Here is a 23,792-nt window from a genome sequence, read left to right as displayed (position 1 = left end):
CACCTGAAGTATCGACTGAAGAGGGTGCTCTAGAAACCGGTATTACGTCAGCGCACATAATCTTGTCGACAACGTGCAGCAAGCACCTTTCCTTCAGGATACTGTGCAGGCTCTCGCATCCCTCTTGTATATAGAAAACCTGGCCGCATGACCGCAGTTTTACCTCCGTTGCCGACATTTGAGGCCCAGAACTCTTCAGTGCATACGTGCCAAAATCCAGCTTTTCTTATGGTAGTGTACGACATCGTTCCAGTTCTGAATGGCCATTGGTGCTTTTGGGAGCATATCTGCATGACTACAAGCATGAGTGGCTTGAATGCACTGTGTGTGGTCTTGTGTACATGCACAACAGAAGGTGAATATGTCTGTTTCATCTGCCTGACAGCTGGCAATTTTCACAGCTCGGCAGCAACGTTTGAACTTGAAAGTATGCATGCAAATGATGACTTTAATGCCAGGCGATGTTTTGCTTTCATTTTGCATCTCACAAAAGCTCCAGGTGCATTCACACACAATGCACTGGAGTTTATTAAATCAAAACTGTAGAACAAAACTATTTAGCGTCAAAGAAAAAAAAATACATGATGTTCAATAAAACAAAGATAAGAAAAAAAATGTTATATGGCATATGTTACTAAATTAAGGTTCACAATATGGCTATTTAAATGTGTTTGCACTGAACCACAAGTCTCCCAACAGTTGGAATGCTTGACAGTATTCACCAATGCTTGACTGCGTGAGAAAATTTAAAATGTTTCATAAGCATTCCTTTATTTTGTCCGAACATGAAAAATTTCTAGCGTTACTATCAACACCTTCTTTTGTGTAATTAGGCATTGTGCACAAGTCTGAAAGACGTCCAAGCCCAGTCACATGTCGAAGAATTTTGACAAAAGTCGCCCCCCCCCCACCCCCTCCCCAATGTAACCTAACCCTCACTTTCCCATTTTGTCATCGTTCTGGAAAGCAATGCACATGCATTCTGCATATTGTTTTTTAGCACACCAATGCAGGGAAAATATTCCTCATACAAAAAGCACTGGCTTTCCTAATATTTCAGCCTACCTAATGACCAGGGCTTTAGTCCATACAGGTAATGACAGCAACAATTAAAGAAGCCCGAAACCAATTTTTTATGATACCTTATTTATTTTTTTCCCCCAATGGAATGTTATCTTATATTTACAACCCTGCAGCGGCTATGTAGAAAATGCCATAGAAATCACCAAGTCTTTCTTTTTTAAGTTCATGCATTCCTATGCAAGAATCTGTGATAATCTGGCAAAATAATAGCCAAGTGGGATAGGAGAGAAGCTGACATGTTCAGCCCAAGCTTTAAGAAGTTAATTACATTTATCAAGGCAATTCTCATGTGGTTATGCTTTAACACCTCGTGAATAACTTATAAAATGACATATATACACAAAGAAACATATAACACTTGTCCCCAAACAAAGATCACCTTATGTACCTTTCATTTAACGCTGTGTGCCTAATACTTCCAGGTAACAAACAGCATGCACATATCAGTGTGACATAACGGTCCTGACAGGAAAGTAGTGAACACAGAGCGCTAAACAAAGTGCACAAAAAATTGTTAAGAATACGCATTTTTGTTATTTTCTGTTGAACTGTCTCTTGTCTTCGCAATTACCAAGCTGAAGCCAAGTCATGCTAGTAACCCTCATCTGACAGCACCGACATCCCGAGAAGACATTATCAGCTGTAAACAGTTGATGGTATTTGGATACTGCAAAACACTGGGGACTCCTCAGTTTCGCAAGCACACAAGGGTACTTATGCGCCCCACCATGCAATGAAGGATGTCAATGTTCTGCTGTTCCACTCTGAAAAAGGACCCGTTGCTTTTTAAACGAGATCTTTATATTGAAATAAGCTTGAAAAAAAAAAAAGTGCGAATGCAATATAATAAAGTACAGTTGAACCTAAATATGATCATGGATATACCGTATTTACACGACTGTAAGTCGACTCGAATGTAGATCGACCACTCTAAAATTGCATGTCTCAAAAAAAAAAAAAAAAAGGAGGTGGGGGGGAGAAAAAAACCACGCGAGTGCATTCACACAAGGGAAATTTATTGATGGGGTTGCTAAGACTACTCATCGTCACTAGAGTCGACCTCACTGGCACTGCTGCCGTCATAGCTGCTGCGGTCCCACAGCACGTCGTCATCAAGTGCGAGTCCACACTTTGCGAACGACTGCACCCCGACATCGCGCGGTACAGCCGCCCACGCAGAGAGGACCCACTCGCACTCAGTAGCCAGGGAGCCCAAATTTCCTCGCGCTGAAGCCGCCACTGCCGCACCACACGTTCACCGACTCCAACGGTGCGATCTTGTACACGTTCCAAAATGGAACAGAGGCGGTCCGTTCCATCGAGCCACACACGATTGGTCAATTTGATCGTCACGGTTCAAATTGACCAATCGTGTGCGGCTCGATGGAACGGACCGCCTCCGTTCCATTTTGGAACGCATACAAGATCGCGCCCCAAACTTGCGTCCCTCTGCGCAGTTGTTAGTTTCCTCGGCATGGAGGATAGCAGCCCGTTTGAACGCTGCTGTGAACGAGCGTCGAAAGTTCTGCACAACAGCAGAAGTGACAGATGCGCGCGGCCGTCGAAAACAATCGTATCTCAAAGAAAAGCTCTGCCGCCAACTACTAATACCCCCCAAACGACGGCTCATCCGCCAACTACCAATACCCCACAAACGGCGGCTTTTCCATGATAGAATGGAACGTTCCATGGAAGAGCCGTGCGCTCGTGGTGCGCGCAATCAAAATGTATGCAATACGGTAAATTAATACGCTACGCTTCTACCGTAACCATGGAAACGTAGGTGCACAGTTGTAACCACGCCATAGTGTCCCTGATTTCTTGTTTATCTTGCCACTACTAGCGGTACACGGTTCGATTTCGACTCTAAGTTTCGACCCCCCAACATTGGATTGTCAAATTTGAAAAAATGGGTCGACCTACAATCGTGTAAATACGGTAACAAATTATCAGACATAATAAAGCACATTTAAAATGGTTCGTATCAATATAAGCAAGTAATGAATATATGCTAATAACGAAATTATTTTGATGCCAGATGGAATTTTTTTAAATATGGAGTTTCAATTGTATAATGAACACGAGTTGGAGCATGCCGTGAAAACATAAAATTACAGCTCACCATTAAGCTGCTACCATCCAGACGCTCTAAATATTAGGAGACAATCGCACTAATACAGTGGAATCTCGATGAGATTTCTGTGTAACACGTTTTTCGGGATAATACTTTTTTTTTCTCCTTTTCCCGACCACCAGCCCACAGGAGAATGTATTTTCATACAGTTAATACGATCGCGTTTTCACCTGAAATTGGATAATACGACTGCAAACTGATATTTCAGAAACTCGTAGTTTTGTATTCAAGTGTACCAGATTAAATTACATTCTGACGATCCACGAACGTGTTATGGGCCACCCACACTAACGGAAAAACGCGCACTGTCCGTTGGCTGTGGCAAAAAGCCCACGCCACAAAAGCTGCCGCAAAGCAGGTTTTTTGTGCCGCAGGAGGGATCGGTCCTGGATCGATTTAAGCCCGGGATACATGGAGCGAACTTTCTCGACGAACTTCACGCGTCAAGTAACGACGCGGCGATATGACGCAGAATGTTCGCTGTGTCGCGATACATGCGGCGAACGCCGCCGCGCGTTGGCCGCCGTGTTGGCTGTGGTCCCGGCCGCCTGCTTCGAACTGAATTTGGCCTTGTCCTTGTAGAATTCACTTCGTTGGTAGCAAATGACTGCGTAAACGGCTTTCGCTTAGTCTCAGGCCGCTTCTACGACAGAGTATTATGGATAACCTTGAGTAGTTTTCAAGATCGCTTCTCGTTTCAAACGCGTCTAAGCCTAACGAAAGAAATATCCGATGCCAGCGCCATCTATTGGGGAAGTCGGGAGATAGGCATGACGACAGCATGCGGCCTCTGAGATCAGAAGATTTCTGTTGAAGGTGGTTGTAGAGAGCTTGCAGTGCTTGTCTGTTTCCCCGCAGATCAGCGGATATGGGATGTACAAATACAAACGATTCCCGAGAGATCATACTGGGAACTACTCAATTGGTGCAGAGACATGCAGACGCGGCAACACCAACACGATTGCAGACGACACGAAAAGGCGCGCGCGCGCGAAACACCAGCATGCATTGCGACAGGAACTAGTGCCTCCTGATTGGCTATCGTCCACCGCTGCGCGCTAGACGCTTCCGGCGGCGGCGTTCGCCGGACGAAAATGTCTGGACAGGCAGATCGGCTGCGGACGGCAAATTTCTTGACGCCGGCCGTCGGTTATTCGCCGCCCAACGAAGTTCGTCACGCGGACGCCGGTTATTCGCTCCATGTACTCCGGCCTTTAAATTGCAGCGTGCTGTGGCGATAAATAAGCCACGAGCAAAGGAGACCACTTAGAGCTGCCTCTTCACTGACGTACACACAGGTAAATGGTGTCATGCGGATTTTCGTACTCTCATTTGATGTCAGCCGAACCGCTTGTTTCATAGTATCGTCTGCTCGCATCAGCTTCTGAGGCAATCGGTGGCCAACTGCTGGCGATACACTCTCAGCGTTAGACACTCTTCGGGGCTTCATCGCAAATGCTCAGTTGAGTAAGGAAACGGTAGTTTCTTTTTTTAACTTCCAAAAGAACTTGTTTACGGACATTAAAAAAAAATAACGTTCAAAGAAAACTGCCGAGATATTTTAAAGTTGCTGAATAAAAGTGTGTTGGCTGCAGTAGGTGTGATGCTGCTCCGCTTAACGTGCATGTTATGTGGGGCAGTACCACTCAATGCCACAGGAAGCTTTGCTAGCGAGTTCGACACCAAGCCTGTTTTCACACATTTTGGAGCTCGCTTTGGATAATACTATTTTTGGATTATTTTTCCAGTTCGCCACGAAGATCCTATCAAGATTTCACTCTATCATGCCAACGCCAACTAGCTCTAGAGCAGGTGTGCATGATGTGGTTTGGGCGAGGGCCTACGGTGCACTAACATCGCCATAACTAGGACAGGTTTCAGCACTCTTTATGCATTTAAATAAAGCTTTGCTGTATGAATATTCCAATAAGGTGCATTGGATCTGACGCATTTTTTGTCCATCTGGCATTAGCCAATTGTGCCCCATGCCTGCCAATTTCCTAGTCACATTGCACCAACTAATCCTCTACCGTCCTTGACTGCAATGCCCTTCCCTTGATAAACATTCAGTTATTACTCACTTCCGACAATAGACAACCGGCTACCCAATCTACACATTACGTAATCTGCCCAATGATTAATCTTAACTAGAATATCGGCAACTTTCATTCCAAAGTAAGTAGCTTGCTCTGTGGTTTGCAGCTTGGTTTCAACTCGAAGTGTTTTTTCGTTCTACCGAATGCTGTCGGGGCAAGTTCAAGGTATTAAAGAGGTCGAATTTGGAGCTAAAGGATACAGTGTAACAGTCAAGTTTGCATGCAAATGCACAGTACAAGAGTGATCTCAAGATATACCTCCGCTCTGCCTTGAGTTAACTAAGGCTGAGTGAAACTCATTTCTTGCACCAAGCATAAGTGTAGATTGTTGAAAATAGACTTGCTGGGGCCATCATCCGAGCAATACAGTGAATCTTTACTGCTTTCTTTTCCTTTCTTAGTACCCATGAATTCTTCAGAATAAAGAAAAAAATTATCACGTACCTTCATAAAAAGATTTATCTGATCCAATAATGCTATACAAGTTTTCAATGAACAATTTGGCAGACTCGTGTCACTTTTTATTCCAAGGCTCAATTTTGATTCCTTTCTCCAGATAGTGTCAGCGACTCTTGCATCAAGGAAGTGATTTATTGGCGGGGCCAGAGTACTCCTATGAAATTTTTGTGGGGTGGACATCTTGCGAAAGAAGATGAAGGGGGAAGGGTTTCACTTTAAAAATATGTTTCTTTCCCCCGCCCCCCTTTTTTTTTCATTTTTTTTTCAATACAACTTACTGCCATTTTGAAAAGTACATTCAACAATACTGTATCTTTGAGCCATTTACATATCAACATTTAATTCTGTAACCACAGTTTTTATTTTAGGCTCCTGTTACTAACTTTACCTCGTTTTTTTACCACTGTCAAATAGGTACTTCCTGACGTCAGGTCCTTCACATTCTTTAAGGACAAGGCAGCTCAGCGATTGTTCTTTCGGGTGGTTTCTTAGGTCATTTTGACAAGCTTTAGCACAGAGAAACCTCTTACAATACAACATAGCTTCACTGCCGGAAAAAAATTTATTGAAGAAAAAGAAATGCAAACGGGTTCCCTTATCTTGCACAAATCATTTCCCAGTCACTATTCTGCAGCAGCAAGGGCACTTAAAAAGAAGCAGGCCAGTCATGCAGACCTTGAAGAGCGCTATAATTGCCAAGTGTCATCAGGACAAATAAATGTGCAGCTCACACACGATCGAAATCTGTGGCAGCCAACGGCAGCCAACAGGCGCGCACCCTGCTAGCTACATGCCTGCAGTAACAAATCACAAACTCGGTTTTCATTTTTTTGCTCACTTACATTATTGCACTAATTGCCCTGCAGCCATCTGAAACTCTGATTTCACATCTTTACTACAGTGCCCAGAGAGCTGTGCTGCGTCAACAGAAAGCCCTGCAATTTGCGGCGGAAATGCCCATCTCGAAAAATGATTTTTACCAACAGCACACTAGAAAAGTGCAATTTTCTCAACTTCAGCTGCTCCATCATCACAGTTTACAAGCCAATGATAAAAAAATGAGGTAGCAAACAAGGCTAAAATAAGACTCCTCATCACTGTTGCATACGAAAACAAGCATGGCTGTTTTTCAATGCATGTAAAATGTTACTTCTTATTTGTGCATGAGGTGCGGCCAATAAATTTGGACCCAAATTTAAGGGAGATAAGTGTGCTCCTTACATGAGAATACACAAGAAGAATCTTATTGGCATGTCTTTAAAAAAAAAAAAAAAGCCTAAGGCACGAAAGCATGAGAAAACCTATAATGCGAGAAAATATGCGATCCAAACAAGGCATTTAGGTGTTCACTGTCCAGTCATAAACCAAGACATCAGAGGTTCTGCTAGCCTCACCATCTAAGAATCCACAAATAGTACCAGCAGCTCATTTATACCAGCAGCTTATTTTATGGCTACTGCACAAGGAAAGCCTCCCCCCCCCCCCCCCCCCAGCAATCTCCAATTATCTCTGCTTTGCCTCAGCTAGTCTTATCGCCGCACCTAACCCTCCACAACTGATTTTTCCCTTCCTTTGGTGCCAGTGTTACTCTTTTAGTCCAGCAGTTACGTGCTCTGCAGATTACATGACCAGCCACAACACACTATCCCTTTAATCTCAACTAGAGTATCAGCAACACTTATTTGCTCTTTGACTCATACCTTCCCATTACTTAATGTTACAGCCATTGCATTTCTTTCCATTGCTTGTCCAATGCCTCCTCTAACAACATGCCTAGAGAGTGAGCCGCAAACGCTCTGCCATTCCCTCTCCTCATTTTGTGCTGGTGTGCTGCCAGCGCCTCTCACAAGGCCGCCCCGATGTACAGCCACCCCGATGTATGGCATGCCAGTGCCTTTAGCGCCTTCAAGTGCAGCTGATATGCAAATATATTGAATAACAAATCGAGCTCCATTATGTATTTCTAGGTTGCATAAATCCTACTAAGTGCATGTGTATGCTGTAAAATCTTGCACATCTAATGTCAAAAATCTTCCAAAAATGGCACTTCATAGATACGTGCTCACTTGACTGTCCTCAGTGATAGGAAGACACAAGATATTACCACCTGGTACTGCAGTAGACAATATGAATACAAAACATTCCAGCATTGCTCTTGATTGGTACCTCGAAAAAATGTTTCTTCCGTTCACTGGCAGGCACACTCATGAAGCTCTCCAAAGGAGGCATGACAGCACAAAGCTCTGAAAAGTAAAAAAGGATGGAACCAGGTCAGTGCTTGTATCAATTGAGCCAAACAACAAACTATGCAGAACACAAGTTAAAACAAAAAAAGGAGGAAGAAAGAGCCTGAAAAAGTATGCAGTGACAATCACCTTCATTTTCGCCATCTGTTGTGGAGCATACAGGCACAGAGTCCCAGGACTTGTACAGCATGTCCGCCTTGTGTGCCAGAAAACGGATGAACTTTGACCGTTTCGCTGGATCCTGAAGCCTGAGTCAAGTACAACAAAATAAATTAATAACAGCTGGCCCAAACATAGATTAATATTTTCATGTACTTCCGAAATGCAGCTGCTTATGCATATGTGTATCTAGGTTCATGTTATCAGATACCTTTGATACATAATGTACTGTAGGAATCCGAGGTGCACTATTCACTAATAGCACCAGAACAGACTAACTACAGAAGAAAGAGTAACATGTTCCTTGGGCAGTTGTCTTTGTTCATTCCATGCTGCAAGTCAATGATGTATATTGCCTACAGAGCCAAATCCAGTGCCATGATCCATGCAAATATTGCTTCAGGTGCTGCAGGCCTGAATATTGGTACCACCTTTAAGTAAGTCCAGCAATGCAATTCAAGCACTTGGCCTTCGGCGCATTCTGCACTGTGTTAACCCCTCAAAGCGCAAGCACCATGAAATATCAAGAAAAGTTAGAACAACTCGTTCACCTCTACTTTTGGCTGCGGAGAGCACATTCATAAAAAAACTATGTACAAGATAAATATTATTACAGTAAGCATTTCATAAATGGTTGCTATTCACACCTGAAAATTCACTCCAGCCTATCAAAAAAACAGTACTGTGGGATTTGCGTGGTTTGCCCATGATTAAACAAGAATTTCGAAGTATCAAACTCTGCCCATGAAAAATAAGTACACTCTGGGTACAAAGCTATGCCAAATGCTCAATTTTTGCATGACATGAATTGGCATAGAAAACGCAAGACAAAAGACAAAGGGGACAAACATATGCCCAATTAACTAAGGTTTATTGGAGGAAACGATTATATACAGAAACATAAAAAGCAACCAATACACATGTGGAAAACTGCAGCACAAGCAAGAACAAAAACATATTCGACAATAGAAATAAGTCAAAGTACTCTGGGTAGCCAACACTGCCCCACACTTTCTTGAGATTTATTAAGAGGTATAGAAGAGGAGGCGAGACAGGCACGATCAGTACGCCTTCTGTTCCATCCTGCCCACCTCACCCTGACTTCGCTTTTCACACGTTTCCACACGTGCATTTCGGTTTTCTTTTTCCTGTGTATAAGTCTGCTACATTATACTAGAAACTTTAGTTGCGACGGTGCACCCTTTCTCCCATTCAACCAGTGTTTTCTGCACCAATTCACACCACACAAAGATGCAACTCATCATCATCATTTAATAACCCTTAGAGGCCACTTTCGGGGTATTACATAAGGAGGGGGGGGGGAGGGGGGCAAAAACAAATACAGAGCAGTCATGATACTGAAAAGCTGTATGGACGTTAAAAAATTACATAAATAAAGCAATAGTACAGTAGAATCTCAATGATACGATCACGGCTAATACTAATTTGCGGATTATACGAATTTTTCTGTGGTCCCGGCCGAGCCCCATTACTTTGCAATGTGCTAGAGAACGGTTGTTACAAATCGATTTTCGACCCGCGTCGGTTTATACGAATAAACGCCGGCCCCACCGACGGCCGCGAAAGAGAACAGCGCGCAGTCAGGCGCTTTCTCCCTTTCTCTTTTGGTGCGGAGGCGTGGACGCGGCGCCGGACAGCGCGGAGGCCGCGCAACTGGGCGCGAAGAGTTTGAAGAGGCGGTGCTTTTGTTGCTTTTGTGCTTTTCTTCTTTTTCCGCGTGCCACCGGACAGAGTGGAGTGGCTGCTGTGCTTTGGGCCGCGTTCTTTGTGTTTGCGCCATTTTGCCTAGTCGCAGGCCGTACGCCAAGGCGCGGGAGCCTCCGTTGGCGCGTCTTCCGTTGACTGCGTTATCGGTGCCGATGGCACAGGGCGATTGTCGGTTTCGCTGCTGAAGTCACATGGTGCAAGATAGCGCGGCACGTTCAGTCGGGTGCTCCTCCGCTTCTCCCGCCAATTACCGTATTTTTCTTGCCGTAGGAGGCTTGCGCGTCCGTATTCCGAAGGCATGCTTTGTCCAAAATTTCTTCCCCAACGAGCGACGATCCATCACTAACCTGGGAGCTCTCAGTAATCCGAATTCTGCGTGTCAAGTGAAGATGACGGCATGGTTTACGAAGCAGAAAACTGCGGTTGCCATCTTGCCCCTGCCACAGCAGCAACCAATGGAGAGACGCCTTTCAGCACGGCAGCCAATCGGAGGCCCGCTTTCATCGGAGGGCCTGTGTGACTACCTATCGCAGAACCACGCTTTTGTGTTTGTGCGTTTGTTACAAGATGGCGACTACGGACGAATTGAGAAGCGGAACGGTGAAACTTTGAGCTTTCGAACGATACCAAGATGGCGGCACTCGGTGGCGGGAAATACGATATGTCTCTGTGAACTGCGGTGATTTTCACGATTTAAAGCTGTTTTCTTGCCCTGTGCACTGACAAATTAATCTTTTTCGGGGAACTTAGGGGCGTTTTCAGCCAAACCATTTCGATACAGCGTAGATTAGGCATTGCAGATACTGAAACGCGTGGTTTTCAAAAATCTATTTTTCTCGGGATTTTCGCGATCTGATTCCCGCGTCCTCCCTTAATTTAGCTAGTTTTAATTGTGTTTCGGTGATACGAATTTCGGCTAATACGAATATTTCTCGTGGCCCCGTGAGATTCGTATCATCGAGATTCCACTGTAGTAAGATGTGACACAGGTGTAAGCAAGGTGATTAGGTTTCATAATGGCCTGTTAGTAACTGCTTGAATTTTGAGCCATCGCGCTCAATAATTATTGATTGTGGCAGTTCTTTCTAGTGCTCTATTGTGATGGGCAGGAAAGATTTATGAAATGCGGTGGTAGTTCCATGAAAGCGTACACTTGAGCTGTTAAAAAGTCGACCGGAAAGTGCGGTGAGGAGGGAGAACTGTATTATGCAGCTGGGGAAAATAGTAGTAGAGTTTGTGAAAAAGACACAGTTGTGCAATCGTGCAGCGAGTTGACAAGGACTGGAGGTTAACAGAAGATTTAATGCTACTGATACTTGTGCGCCAATTGTATTTTGAAGCTATAAATAGTGAAGCCAGATTCTGTACAGATTCTAATGTGTTAAATAAGTCTGATGAGGGCTCCACATTGGTGACGCATATTCGAGTTTAGTGCAGATGAATGTTTCATAGGCAAGTTTGCGAATAGACGCAGGTGACATTGATAGGGACCTTTTGATTAAGCAGAGTGATCTTGAACAATCAGCCGCTAGTTGTGAGATGTGCTCAGACCAGGCGAGTTTGTTCTATATTGTGACGCCTAGGTAGCGGTATGTACATGTGGATGAGAAGGCCACTTTCAATACTGCAAAATTGTTTCTCCTGGCCCTGGTAGGAATGCATCAAACAGTTGGCAAACAGCAAGAGCAGACACGTTGATGGAAGCTCACAGTGGATCCTTGGAATCACGTTGTTTGCTGGCCTGCAGATCAGCGCGGCTGATCCCCTGAAGGGCAAAGCCTACACGCTCGATGCCCTGCTCCTCCTTGAGGGCAGTCAGCAACTCCTGGCCATAGTTGAGCAGCGGCTGCTTCAACAGCTGAGGCTCCATCCTGGCCTCAGAGTCGTCGCCACAGGGATCCTGCTGCTGGAGAGGAAGATAAATCCGGAACCCAGTCTGAAAACCTGACCTTCCACCATTACCACCTTTCAGAGAGCTACATCCAACGTTTGTCCTTGGCCTCAAAGTTAAGTGATGTTGCATGCAAAAACACTTTGTGCCAAGAAAAAGAGCACTGTCCTTTTCGTATCAGTGACACTCAATATTCTATGTGCGACATGAAAATAGCTATCTTCGAATGCCTGAGCCTTTTGCATTGTAATAAGTTGTGAAGTGCTGAGCAATGGGCAGGAAATATAAATGCAAACCTATGAACATTAAAAATCGAAAACTTGCAGACATGACACGAGGGAGGTGTGGGAGTGATAGACTTTTTAAAGCTTGTCGTCAGAATGCGCTTTTTCAGAGGTACATAGGTGCTTTATAAAACATGTTTTACCTTTACACGCAGCACAAAAGCAGCAACAAACTACGCACAGCAAATATTGATGACCAATAAATTGGCTTCAGAATCAGTGACTTTTTAAGCGACTTCAGTATTGCTGATTTTACCTGCTTCAGCAACTTGTCTGCATTAACTTGCTCGGAGCAAGTATCACTCCAAGGTCCTTTCACCATCATAATACTTACCTAATGAACAAAAGCTTTTCACAAACAGAATTTAATTTCAGCAGATATGCAATTTAAATTTTAAGCACTGAAATTTATTTTGAAATTTGATGCTGTCAGCATGTGACCCCTTGCTAGGAGTTAACTTCAATAGTCATGTCAGGTTTCAACAAGCTTCTGAGCACTGAAAGCAAAATGTAAGCAAAGAAAGCAGTGTTATGTTTTATTGAAACAAAGCTCAGTGCAGTGATGCTTCCACTTAGAACAATTTTTACTTTGCAAAAATATGGTTGCAGGTCAAAGTCGGTGTCGCAGAGAGTTCATATTCTGAAGGGGGAATGCAGCAGCATGGTGAAATGCAACCAAGGCTTTGAAATGTGTGCCTAATAGGAGCGTTTCTCAAGCACAGTTCATTTCCATTTATCAGAATTGATGCCTCTGAAAAGGAAAGACGTATTTAATCACACTGCCTTCCTTCAATTTAAGAAAATAGTAGCATAACATTAAAAATAACAACTTAGAAACTTTTACATCCATGCAACAACACGGAAGGAAGAAAAAAATATGAAAAAAATATATATATTGATGCCACGAAACAGTCCTGCACGGCTTAACGCTTAGCATAGCTTTCATGTTTTAGAAAAAGCAACGAAAAAAAAAAAAAAAGAACAGATAATGACCACAAGATAAACATAGCAATGTAAGCAGGATACCATAATGCAATTTTCCAAAAGAGCATTAAGTTCTTTTGGAAAACAGTTTTTAAGAACACATCAAAGCCAGTATGCTAAATATTGTCACTTTGGAAATAAACTGAGGCTGATTCCCCTGCAGTGGTACAAGCAACAGTGGGAGCTGCATATCCCGCATTCTGCGCACCACCCCGACACAATGGACAATACTATCCATCCACGTCAGCACCTGGCTGCGACAGCAGTTTTTTACGCACAAAAAAAGTGCCGCAAAATAGCGAATGAGGCCGAGTGTTCTACGTGGAAACAACAGGAGCCAAAAGCACAAAAAAATCCCACCTCGGAGACATGTGGAAACTCCAAATCCAGGCCCCCCAACATGATACGCCTGTCTGATCTGCGCCGCGGATGCAGAAGGTTCAGCACTACTCAGAGTGGCACCCTCTTGAAGAGCAGTGAACCGCTCCTGACTAGCGCACAAGTGGCACTGCCGATGACTCCAAGAGAAGAGCCAAGCAGCTATTAAACGGAGCCCAAATATGTTAAGAAACTTGACAAGGTTTCCAGAAATTAAAGGCCTAGCAGCCTGCTACTCCACTGCAGCTTTTCTGTCTTCGTGCGCTCTTTTGGTATAAAGGTCGAACAACGCCAGCTGTGCCTGACGTGCTTCTGCACAAAAGCCACTTGCACATTGACACAATGCCTCAGCCATCAACACCGACTTCATTATGCCTCACACAACTGCATTGACGTGGCACATCTACAGCAGTTACGTGCGCCCGTACCAACAATTTGTCTCAGTTTCCTTTTCACAGCCAGGAAATATACAGAAGAATTTTAAAGTGGGTACGTTTGCCGCAAAATCGTCTCAAATGTCTTTTTTACGATCAATTAGCTTCGAGAAAAATTCTACACCTGCCAACTATAAACCGTGTTTAGCTACTGCAACATTCGTAATGGTGGGAAGAGCGTACTCTCTCAAGATATACGGGCAAAGACTGCAGGAGGCAATTTTACAAATGCAAACAAAAAAGGCTCATCGAGATCTAACGCTAATGCAGAAAGATCGAGTCCAAAAGCACCTGTGGGCACACATCATGCAACAAGAAATGCCAGCGAACTGTGGCTCAGGTGAACAGCATACCCAATATTTATATAAAAGAGGCTACTTTACAGGCACACCACTTCATTCATTCTGCTTGTAGATCCCACCATTCTGCAGTGCCGAGTTGACCTTGCTAAAATGTTCAGATACACATTGGTCTTGTAGATCCAGTGTTTCATTTAGTGAAAGTTTTCTAACCGACAACCATGTTATAAAGCTCTCCTACTTGGCATTTACTCCCCCCCCATCTATATAGAATAATCCTCAGCCCTTCTAGACTACTTTGCAGTGATTGCATTTACAAAAGCATACGACAGTTAGCATGGGATAAATTTTGGCAATAGCAAAGCTTAACGAATGCTTAGCTGGAATTATATCTTAATTACACTAACAGAATACCTAACACGGCTGTGTGATCATGAACCTCTATGAATTGCCTGCCATGTCACACATTCACTTTTTGCCAGTGACCATTTTTTACCAGATTATATATACATGTCCTATAAATAGTGGGCAGACTCAAACTGCAAGTTCGGAATCGACGAACGATGCGCTGCTATCAATGCAATTCAAGTGTTGCTTGACGCTGTAGGCACAAGTCCGGCCAATGTAGAGTTAGCTTCTTAATCTCTTACTGCATCGATATTTCTTGCAGCTCCATTAAAGTTTCTTCAAAATTTGATACACTCTTCATAGCTTCTATATTTAGGCCGGATCATTAATAAACCTTTGTTCTATGTAAATGTTCGCTGCGCAATGTCTTTAGGAACTTGATGCAAGACGAAAGAAAACATTCCTCTTCCTCCAAGCTGTTTGTACTTATTGCTGTTAGCTCTTTGAAACACGGTAGGCACCATGCTATCTTCATTGCAAGATCTGTCGAAAATTTCATTTTCTGGCCTGTTCATCACCAGTAATGGTGTTAAGAAATCGTATAGACCAAAGGGAAATATTTTTCCACCAAATTCATTCTTTTGTGAGGAAACAAGTCCCTGCTCTCCTCCACAAAACAACCCACAACAGCATGCTGTATCACATTACACAGTAATCGTTGTTTGCCTCACACTACCACTAGAATGCATTTTTGATTAAAACATCACAGTAGTCCAAGAAACAGTAACTAGTATTTTGTGCGCCAATTCAGAGTAAAAATTTTGAAAACAACCTGTTTATTTACAAACTTCGTGCATGTGTGATGAGCTGCCATCATGGATTTCATTTTTAAAAAATTATTTTCAGTACCACTACATTTCAATGCTTGAGAGGCTACATTCCAGATAAACATGTACGGTGTTCTCTCTTTGCGATTCATTTATCCCCGATGTGTATCATATATGATACACCATGCGGGAAGGGGTTAACTCGCACTTCTGGTAGTGTTTTTGGTTCTTGACTGTCACTACAATGTGGCCACATTCAAAGCCATTGCCAAAGCTTTGAGACACTGCCCAGTACTTTTTAGCGACGTATTAAATTCCCAGTTTACACTTGGGAACAGCCCAGCCATGCAATATCCCACACTAGCTTTTGCTGAATGGCTGTAAGTGTAAGTCGAAATGAGTAAAAAATGTTGAGTGAGAGTCGGGCAGATTAAATGTTGACAATTTTGAATTTTACATTGCCGAGGTATAGTACAAACAGGTGCTTAGGTTCATGATCATGCATGTATGCATGCTTGTTTAATATTTTTGCAGGACTTTGTAATGATGGGCCAAAACCGTTCATAGCACTTGAGAAACAGCGACCAAGATGAATCGAGCTGTCTTATTCTGAACTGCAACGCCAGATAGGTAAATGCCCAGCTATGAAGAACATCAATCGCTCACACTGAGTGTGCCACTGGTACACTAATCACACTAAGCTGAACATCTATAGGCAAAGAATAACAAAATAGCTGTCATCTCTCGCCTGAAATTGCCCGAGAGCCTACACAGCTATTTGTCCAAAAAACTTGTAGAATTACATGCTTCACAAATTGAGTTCAGTTTTGAGTTTAAACCTGGGAAAATAAAATTAAAAAGTACACTTATTTCATTTCTGGAATTAAGTGTTTTAACCGAAAAGCCTCTCTGAAAACAAATTTACCAGACAGCCAGGCCAGTATTGGGGCTGCAGCTACGAGCCAACATGACCTCTGATGCAAGGACAGCGTGATATGGAGCAGCTTTCAATATATGGTTCTCCTCGCACCCTTTCAGTGCCACTGACATACCTGTACATTCTCCACTCTCTCCCCTCAGATACCAAGAGTGCATTTTTCATTACCCATGTCATTTTCCCCCCTTCTGCATAACCAAAATTAAACCGTTGTGCAGATCATAATATCAGAGAAAAGTACCCAACGCTGGGCATGCATCATCTCCGGAAAAACTCTGCACGGAAAGGGTTTATGTTCAGTTTGGTTATTTTCATCAACCTAGTTATTTTTCTGTATTATTCATGACAGCTCTGTACTCTGTAATGTTACGAATAGTCTCATTTTACATGCATTCAAATATCAAATGCCCTCTTATTTCCTGCATGGCTACATCATGTAGCACTGAGCCCTTGCTAGACCAGTTCTCAAGAACTTATTCTATGTATTGGATGTAAGTACAATGTTGAAGTGCCGTTACACTGAATTTTCAGTGCCAACAAAATTAGTGAATCAGATATTCACTCAACAAAAGCTGGTAACCTCCACATTCACACAGACACACACAAACATATGCATGCACACACTAAGCCAAATTTTGGAAAATTGACATCGGTAGCACTCAAGCCTACACTCAACCCTATTCCTATAGCTCCAAATGCAATTATTTAGAGGAAGTATTAGCTCTTATTAAAGCAACTAATCTGGTGTCAAGGTTATTTAAGAAAAATTTGGCAAATACCATCGCGGCAGCTGATGCTATTTTAACCATGGTGAAATCAAGCTTCCTGCATTGATGAACTAAGCAGCCTCACCTATGAAACTTCTAGGTGCGAGTTGCATATTCACCAACAGTTATGAAAGATGCAATAGATGCTATAGGCTCACTGCTTGCATGCCTTATCAGCCACACTTTTCCAAAGTACATTGATCTCATAAACTGCAGAAATGAAAGCTTAGTACACAATACATGTAAAATGCATCAAAAAGTGGATGCAAACAAGCTCCAAAAACAGATGCTCCAAAAATGGCCTGAATCTGCCACCTGTTAGCTCTGACATAAATATGAGAGTAATTTTTGCATAAACCTGAATCTGCCACCTGTTAGCTCTGACATAAATATGAGAGTAATTTTCGCATAAAACCCTGCAGACCAACTGGATAAGCATCTGCCTACAGCCAAGGACCTTGCCTGACAGAAACCATACAAAAAGACACTGCGCACTAGTCTTCATTGAATCATGATTGTTGAAATGAACTTGCTAATGTGAGGTCGTCTGAAGAACCAGAGCTGGCCAGGAGGAGCTACAGCAGTTTGAGTGTGCAACTGAGCTATGCCGACACCGTCGGCATAGCTCAGTGCCGAGGCGCACAGCATTTTGAACAATAAATATGTGCAGCTGTATCAACATTTGATTCAGCTCTGTGCTCCTGTTCTAGCATGCTGGTACTTATATCAGGAGCTGGACACACGTGCCTAAAGATGAGCAATGTTTATGCTGATAAGATATTGCAGCTTGTGCAACTAAAAAGTGTATCCTTTGTTAGCTAGGCTATGTCATGGCGCTGCTGTTGGCATGGAAGTTTCATCCTTGGTAGCCCATAATAACTTATGAAGTGCAATAATTTCACTCCATAGTTCAGATTTTTTTTTTTTTAATGAGCTGTCAGAGGGAATTATTCTTGCTTGTGAATTATCTTTCATTTGAACTTCTGTGTTTCCCGTTTTCCAATTAAAGAAAGATTAACATATAGGGCATTGGCAAAAACTAATGTTTAATTCAGAGACAACATGCAAGGGTCATGCAAGTTGTTCATCGGCACGAGCCCCAGGCTGGTATGGAAACGCAGAATAAAGGCACCCTAATGGACAACAGTACACCGAAGGCAGCCTGATTAGGAACCTAATGCAAGCAAACGTACTACTCACAACTACACAAACATAAAATGGGAGAGCACAAACATCTGTATACACTAGCAAAGTAAGGGGTCAGGTGTTAGCCTGGTGAACAAGTATCACGTCACTGCCAAAGTCTGCATCATTCAGATGATGCAAACCCTAGGTGTTGGGAATGAAGTATGTCATACAGCCGAAACACCTTTGACTGGAGATGAAACAGCCAGACTCTTACATAAAAATACTACCGTTTTTTTTTTTTTTTTTGCAATTCCCTTGTATTTTTCTGTTCACTGCCTGTTATTGCAAGGGGATGACACTAGAATAGAATGAAGGTGTCTTATTTAGTGCGACTACTCAAGGCCGTCACTGGCTCTTTTTATGTACACTACATTCAGCTTATGCACAGCAAGGGAGGAAAGAAAGCAAGCATCCACAAAAGACACGCACCTGACAAGTTTGTAGTCTGATGCCTTGTTTCTCAGACCCTGTTTTCAAGAAACAAGAACAACATCACACATGAAAAATATGTTCAGTCTTTCAGTACCAGCTGCCTGTCAAGAGGCAAATATTTATTACTGATATCAAGCTTTCTTGAATGTACGAAGTTTGACATGGTGATTGCATTCTCTTTTTGTCCACACATCGATTCCTCTGTGCTGCAAGTGAAAAAGGAAGCATAACTGAAATTGCAGCTCAAGAAAAGCTCAGCACATGAACAGCCGAGCGCTGCTGTGTAACTGCTTCTGACAAGGACTCAAGCATTTCACCACAAAGTTAAAGATGCCTGTTGTGGAACATTGGGCTATGAATTCAAACACTGCTTACTAGGAGAAACTGTCAAACTTTTCTTTTTTTTTTCTGATTTCGCAGGGCTCTGCCCCCTCGACAGTTAAATGTAAGAATATATATCCCAACTTTTTTTTTTTTTTTTTTTTGGGGGGGGGGGGGGGAGAGATTTCAGCAAAATAAAGTATTGCTATTTAAGAGCAATGTCGCAAAGGTACTATGCAGCAACTAAACCCCCAGGTTGAGCAATCCAGTAGTCATTTTGCATGACAACCACACACAATGGCAGTAGTGAATATGGCGTGAGGTATGTTTTTTCATATTCTAATGAAAAGTTTATTTGCCATCTATGTAGCAGCTCATCACTATTGACCATAGCTTATAAGTGAATACTATGCAATATGCAATCACTAAGCACTATTCACAACAGCAAACCCAAAGCTACCCTGTAATGCCTGTAGCTCATCCCACATTTGATTTTATTTAAAATAACGCATTTGCGTGGCTATGCCAGTTCACAGAGCAGCAGCACATGCCTTGCACCACCTTAATTCTGCTAGGTCATATATCATTACAGCAATTTTCAACTACTCAAAGGAAGCAGACAAGGCCCAAAGCAAATCATGCTGACTGCACTTGAGATAGATTTATTACATAAACATTTCACAAGAAGCAGAAGTGTTCACACCAATAAAATAGTCACTAAGAAGCGTTTTATGATAAAATTTTAATACAACCAAATAATCAGCCTGGCTTATCGAACCACTGCGTTCTGATGACAGTATACAAGCTTTCTTTATTGTGTCGATACTGTAAACAACCATATTCTCGCAATTTTAATAAACTCTCTACCTACAGCCCTCAGAAACTGATCCCATGAACACCAACCATTTTATTTAGCACAGCACGTCTTTTTTTATTTGGCAAGATTCAGTGCCCACAAAATGCTGTATTTGTTCCTAACAAGCACTAAATTAAAGATGTTAAGCTCAATGTTTACTCGCCCCAAAGAAGCATGTTAATGAATTCAAAACAACTCAAAACAGATACCAAATTAGTGGCTTAGCATTGTTAATCCTGTCCAAACAAACCAATACCTAAACAATATTGAAGTTACCAGGAAAAGCAACCTATTATTAGCTGGTTTAAAATTAGCACCCACATTGTTACAATATTCTTAACAATCAATTACATATTTTAGATTTAGGCTCGTGGTTCAGTGCTACGTGCAATCGCTGCTGCCATTTTTGCCAAGTACTATATCTAGCCTACAACATTTCCAGAAACTGTGCTAAGCAATCTGCAATGCAGCATGCAAGTCAGCTGGACTCTGCATAAACGAAACGTTCAGGGCAAAAGCGTGTCTGCTATGCTGGTTGTATGTTAATATATCGCTTTATAATGCCACCCATATACTGAAAGTTTTCCTCTGAACTGCTTTTAGACTACCTTCTTGGTCAGCAATGAGGTTTAACAAGGGATGATCTCAGGCCGTTTCAACTCACGTCGTGTTAACAGTACTGTGACCTTTTAGGTCAGTCATGCACTTACAATAATGCGGCTTCACCTAAATGACACGTTGGGTTAAAACAATATTGGTCCATTCGACGTGATGTCAGTTTATGCAGAGTCCAGTACGAAAACCCCATGATCATGAACCTTGCGTTCGCAACACGAAAGCAAGGTTGGCACCACTCAAACTAAATGGTGCATTTAGAAGCTTTGTGTCGTTAGCAAAGTCACAAATTACACTGAACACAGTTCGAGGCACTACTGTGCCCTTAAGGTTAAAGACACGATCAGGAGAAAACACCAGTTGTTTAAACACTATACCAAAAACAGAGGCGTCAACATACCTGGGATCTATTTTCCACTTAAAAGACCAACAAAGCACATCATGCACCACACAGCGTGGTGTGCCTACCACCACTCGTTCAGTCACGTAACACCTAAGCGCTCATTAAGTGGCCACTCCATTTTTCTTTGCCTTTGGCAGTCAAACAAGGGACACCCACTTGCACAGTATTTGCCTACAATCATATTCGAAATATCGCTGAATCTGAAACAGGTCAAAATAACATTGCAGAAAACGAAGCATTCTCCCCAAGCAGCGCAGCTCTGGTCTAAAGAAAATAAAAGCAGTAAGAATGCATGCACACAGTCGCAAGTTGTCGAATGCACAACAGCCAATCAAACGTGGTAAGATGTAAAGTGCTGAAAATCATACAGCACACAAATAACGTCCGATTGGAAAGGAGACTCTAGGTAGCAGGTGGTGCCGACGCGGCGTCACACCCTTGTACGCACACGGAGTTAGGAATGCTTTAACTTCGGCTAACCGACACTACCAAAACTTGAAGCAACGTGAATAGATTATAAACAAGTGTGCTCACTAGTACCCAAACGCAACCTAAAGGGCAAGAAAATATTTTGGATTTAGACATCCTAGAGAAATTTAGGCTTAAGCGATGATCCGTCGTACGCAGTACCTTACCTAAGCCGGCGCTGAACAGCACGGTATGAATCCTCCGAAGAAAGGTGAAATACGACGCTGGCTCATTCGGCAAAGGCTTGTGTTTCTCGGCGACGTACCAACGTTTAACGTGAAACTACTGCGGAACCCTAAAAGCGCAACGCAACTCGTCGCAATAGATATCCGCAAGTTAACGAACATCAGCCTCGCGATGGCTTGTGGGAAAACCGGAGCTACCGTACCGGAAATGTTCAGCGAAAATCCGCTAGGTGGAGATAAGTAATTAAAGGGAAACCATAGAGAAAGAAATTCCTTTCTCTATGGGGAAACTGAGACATCCACCCTAATTATGGCCGCCTGCGCGCCGGCAGTACAGTGAACTATAGACTATAAACTGAAGATATAGAATATCTTCATCTTGTTTAGTACACATTCTAGTACCAATACGTTGCTAGTACTACTAGTACACTCCGGTTTGCGAATGTTTAGCGCCGCGCTTCTTCTCGTCTGCAAGCAAGAACTACGAAAGTCATTGGGTGTTTTCGCAGTGACAATAAAAGAAGAAATCTCTGTACGTAGTAAAAAATAACGGTGAAATAAATTGTTATGATGACTCTTACCGGGGCCATAATTCCCGCCTTCGTGAACTGCAGACGACACTTTTGGTGGTGGTTTGCTTTGACTTGTGAGTTAGTACCTTTCTCTCTCCTATTACAGACATCAGTTCGTTGTCTGATACAATGATTTCACCATCAGTACCTTTCTCTCTCCTATTACAGACATCAGTTGGTTGTCTGATACAATGATTTCACCATCATTGAAAAGGTGTTCGTTCGGGCACTCGATCTGGAAATGAAGTCGTCGGCAATCTTATTCAAATTGATTTTGCGGGAGAGTTCGTTGTGGGCGTGCAAAATTGCCAGATGGTTCAAACGGGCTTGTCCAGTCGTCGACCGCAAGTACATTTTCAGTCGCCGAAGGCAAGAAAAGGACCTCTCCATGGAGGAAACAAACAAACAAAAAATGCCATTGTGATAGCGACTGCTCGTGGTCATCCAGCGGGATATTTACAGGTTTACATGGTCCGTGCATTGCACAATGTTTGTTTTTTAATTAGTGAGTAAATGTTACAATTCATATAGGCAATATAACCAACGTACAGACTCGTGTGAGGGCCGCACTTTTTTGCTGCAATTTTGACGAGCCTTACAAGGGACCGGGCCATTTTATCTAATTTTTCCAACTACGAGCATGAAATCCGCCGTAAACCTCCGCGATCGCCTTCTCTCGCCATCTATAGTCATGTACAACTTTAGAAGGCAGCGGCATTTGCCCCTCAAAGGTGGATGCACACGAGTACAGTTCTAGCCATTGTAACACGAGCATGCATCCACCAATGGGCGCGCACGGCGAGTTCAAGCTTCTTTTTTCTTTATAAACTATCGTAATATATCAGCAGTTAAAGATTACGTATTTTCAACAGTGTACTAATAGATATAACTGAAAATAAGGCATTTTTGTATGAGAAAAAAAATGACGTAACCGAGACCGAAAGCATAGAGAAAAAAATGTCGCAGTTTCGCCCGAAAGGCGAAGCATCGATTCCGATAGCAAATTAGTAGAGAGCTATTCGGTGTAGGGATAGTAGTTTTATCGGCTGCATAAACTTGGGACACATTGGCTTACTTACTGAATGAACAATCGTGGTGTCAGCGCGCACAAGCAAACTCCAGGATATTGGATACATGGTCAAGCGTCTTCAACACCCAAGTCCCGCTGTTTTATCCCTTTCGTTTCCCTCTTTCACTGAATGACCGCAGCCAAGGACTGTCAAAACGCTGGCAGCAAGCACAGGTTCGCGCGGTACGTCATCGCGTCAACGGAAACTGAGCGGCAAATGCACAGCGCATACAAAGGTCAGTGCCGTGTGGAGATAAGAGACGGTGCTGACGACCGGTATCCCCGGGCAAAGCGTAAAGGAGAAGCTGCCCTCCCCCTCCCCCCCTCTTCCCGCTTTGTTGCTTTCGCCGCGCGCGGGGAGGGGGGCTTCGCCCTCCGTGATAGCGCGCGTCCCCCGCGCATACGGCGCGCGGCGACGATTTTATCGCCCTTGAAATCTATACGGAACCTCACGGCGACGCCGACGGCAGAAATCCGGTAGAAGTGTCCACATAATTGCTATCGCAATAAAAATGCCGAAAGTATTGGCTTTTGCGCGCGGTGTCCAGCAGCAACGTTACTAGACTTCCAGCAGTGCGTTGTTGCGAAAGCCCAAAGTCCGAGGGTCCACGAAGGTTCCATGGATGGTG

At 43.1% G+C, this 23,792-nt stretch overlaps 1 protein-coding gene and 2 long non-coding RNA genes across 3 annotated transcripts in view; all 3 read right to left on the bottom strand.

Moving 5' to 3' along the window:
- LOC119440793 (tetratricopeptide repeat protein 14-like) overlaps positions 1-13,817 on the bottom strand; it is a 58,328-nt gene extending 44,511 nt beyond the window's left edge. Inside the window, 4 exon segments of the mRNA XM_049662582.1 lie at positions 7,939-8,015; positions 8,148-8,266; positions 11,615-11,811; positions 13,425-13,817. Coding sequence (XP_049518539.1) covers positions 7,939-8,015; positions 8,148-8,266; positions 11,615-11,811; positions 13,425-13,466 — 435 coding nt within the window. The 5' untranslated portion in view covers positions 13,467-13,817.
- On the bottom strand, positions 1,168-7,215 carry LOC125943350 (uncharacterized). The gene is made up of 2 exons (XR_007465762.1): positions 3,039-7,215; positions 1,168-1,981 (listed from the first exon to the last, which is right to left on the bottom strand). It is a non-coding gene; the product is annotated as an uncharacterized LOC125943350 (long non-coding RNA).
- A 4,939-nt stretch (positions 13,818-18,756) lies between the features above and the next one.
- On the bottom strand, positions 18,757-21,711 carry LOC119443111 (uncharacterized). Its single transcript, XR_007465761.1, has 3 exons — positions 21,505-21,711; positions 20,867-21,069; positions 18,757-18,880 (listed from the first exon to the last, which is right to left on the bottom strand). It is a non-coding gene; the product is annotated as an uncharacterized LOC119443111 (long non-coding RNA).
- Positions 21,712-23,792: the final 2,081 nt, after the last annotated feature.

The sequence above is a fragment of the Dermacentor silvarum genome, chromosome 2 (genome assembly GCF_013339745.2).
Source record: "Dermacentor silvarum isolate Dsil-2018 chromosome 2, BIME_Dsil_1.4, whole genome shotgun sequence".
Lineage (NCBI taxonomy): Eukaryota > Metazoa > Arthropoda > Arachnida > Ixodida > Ixodidae > Dermacentor > Dermacentor silvarum.
Note: the sequence above shows the minus strand (reverse complement) of the source record. Positions and strands in the feature narration are given on the sequence as shown.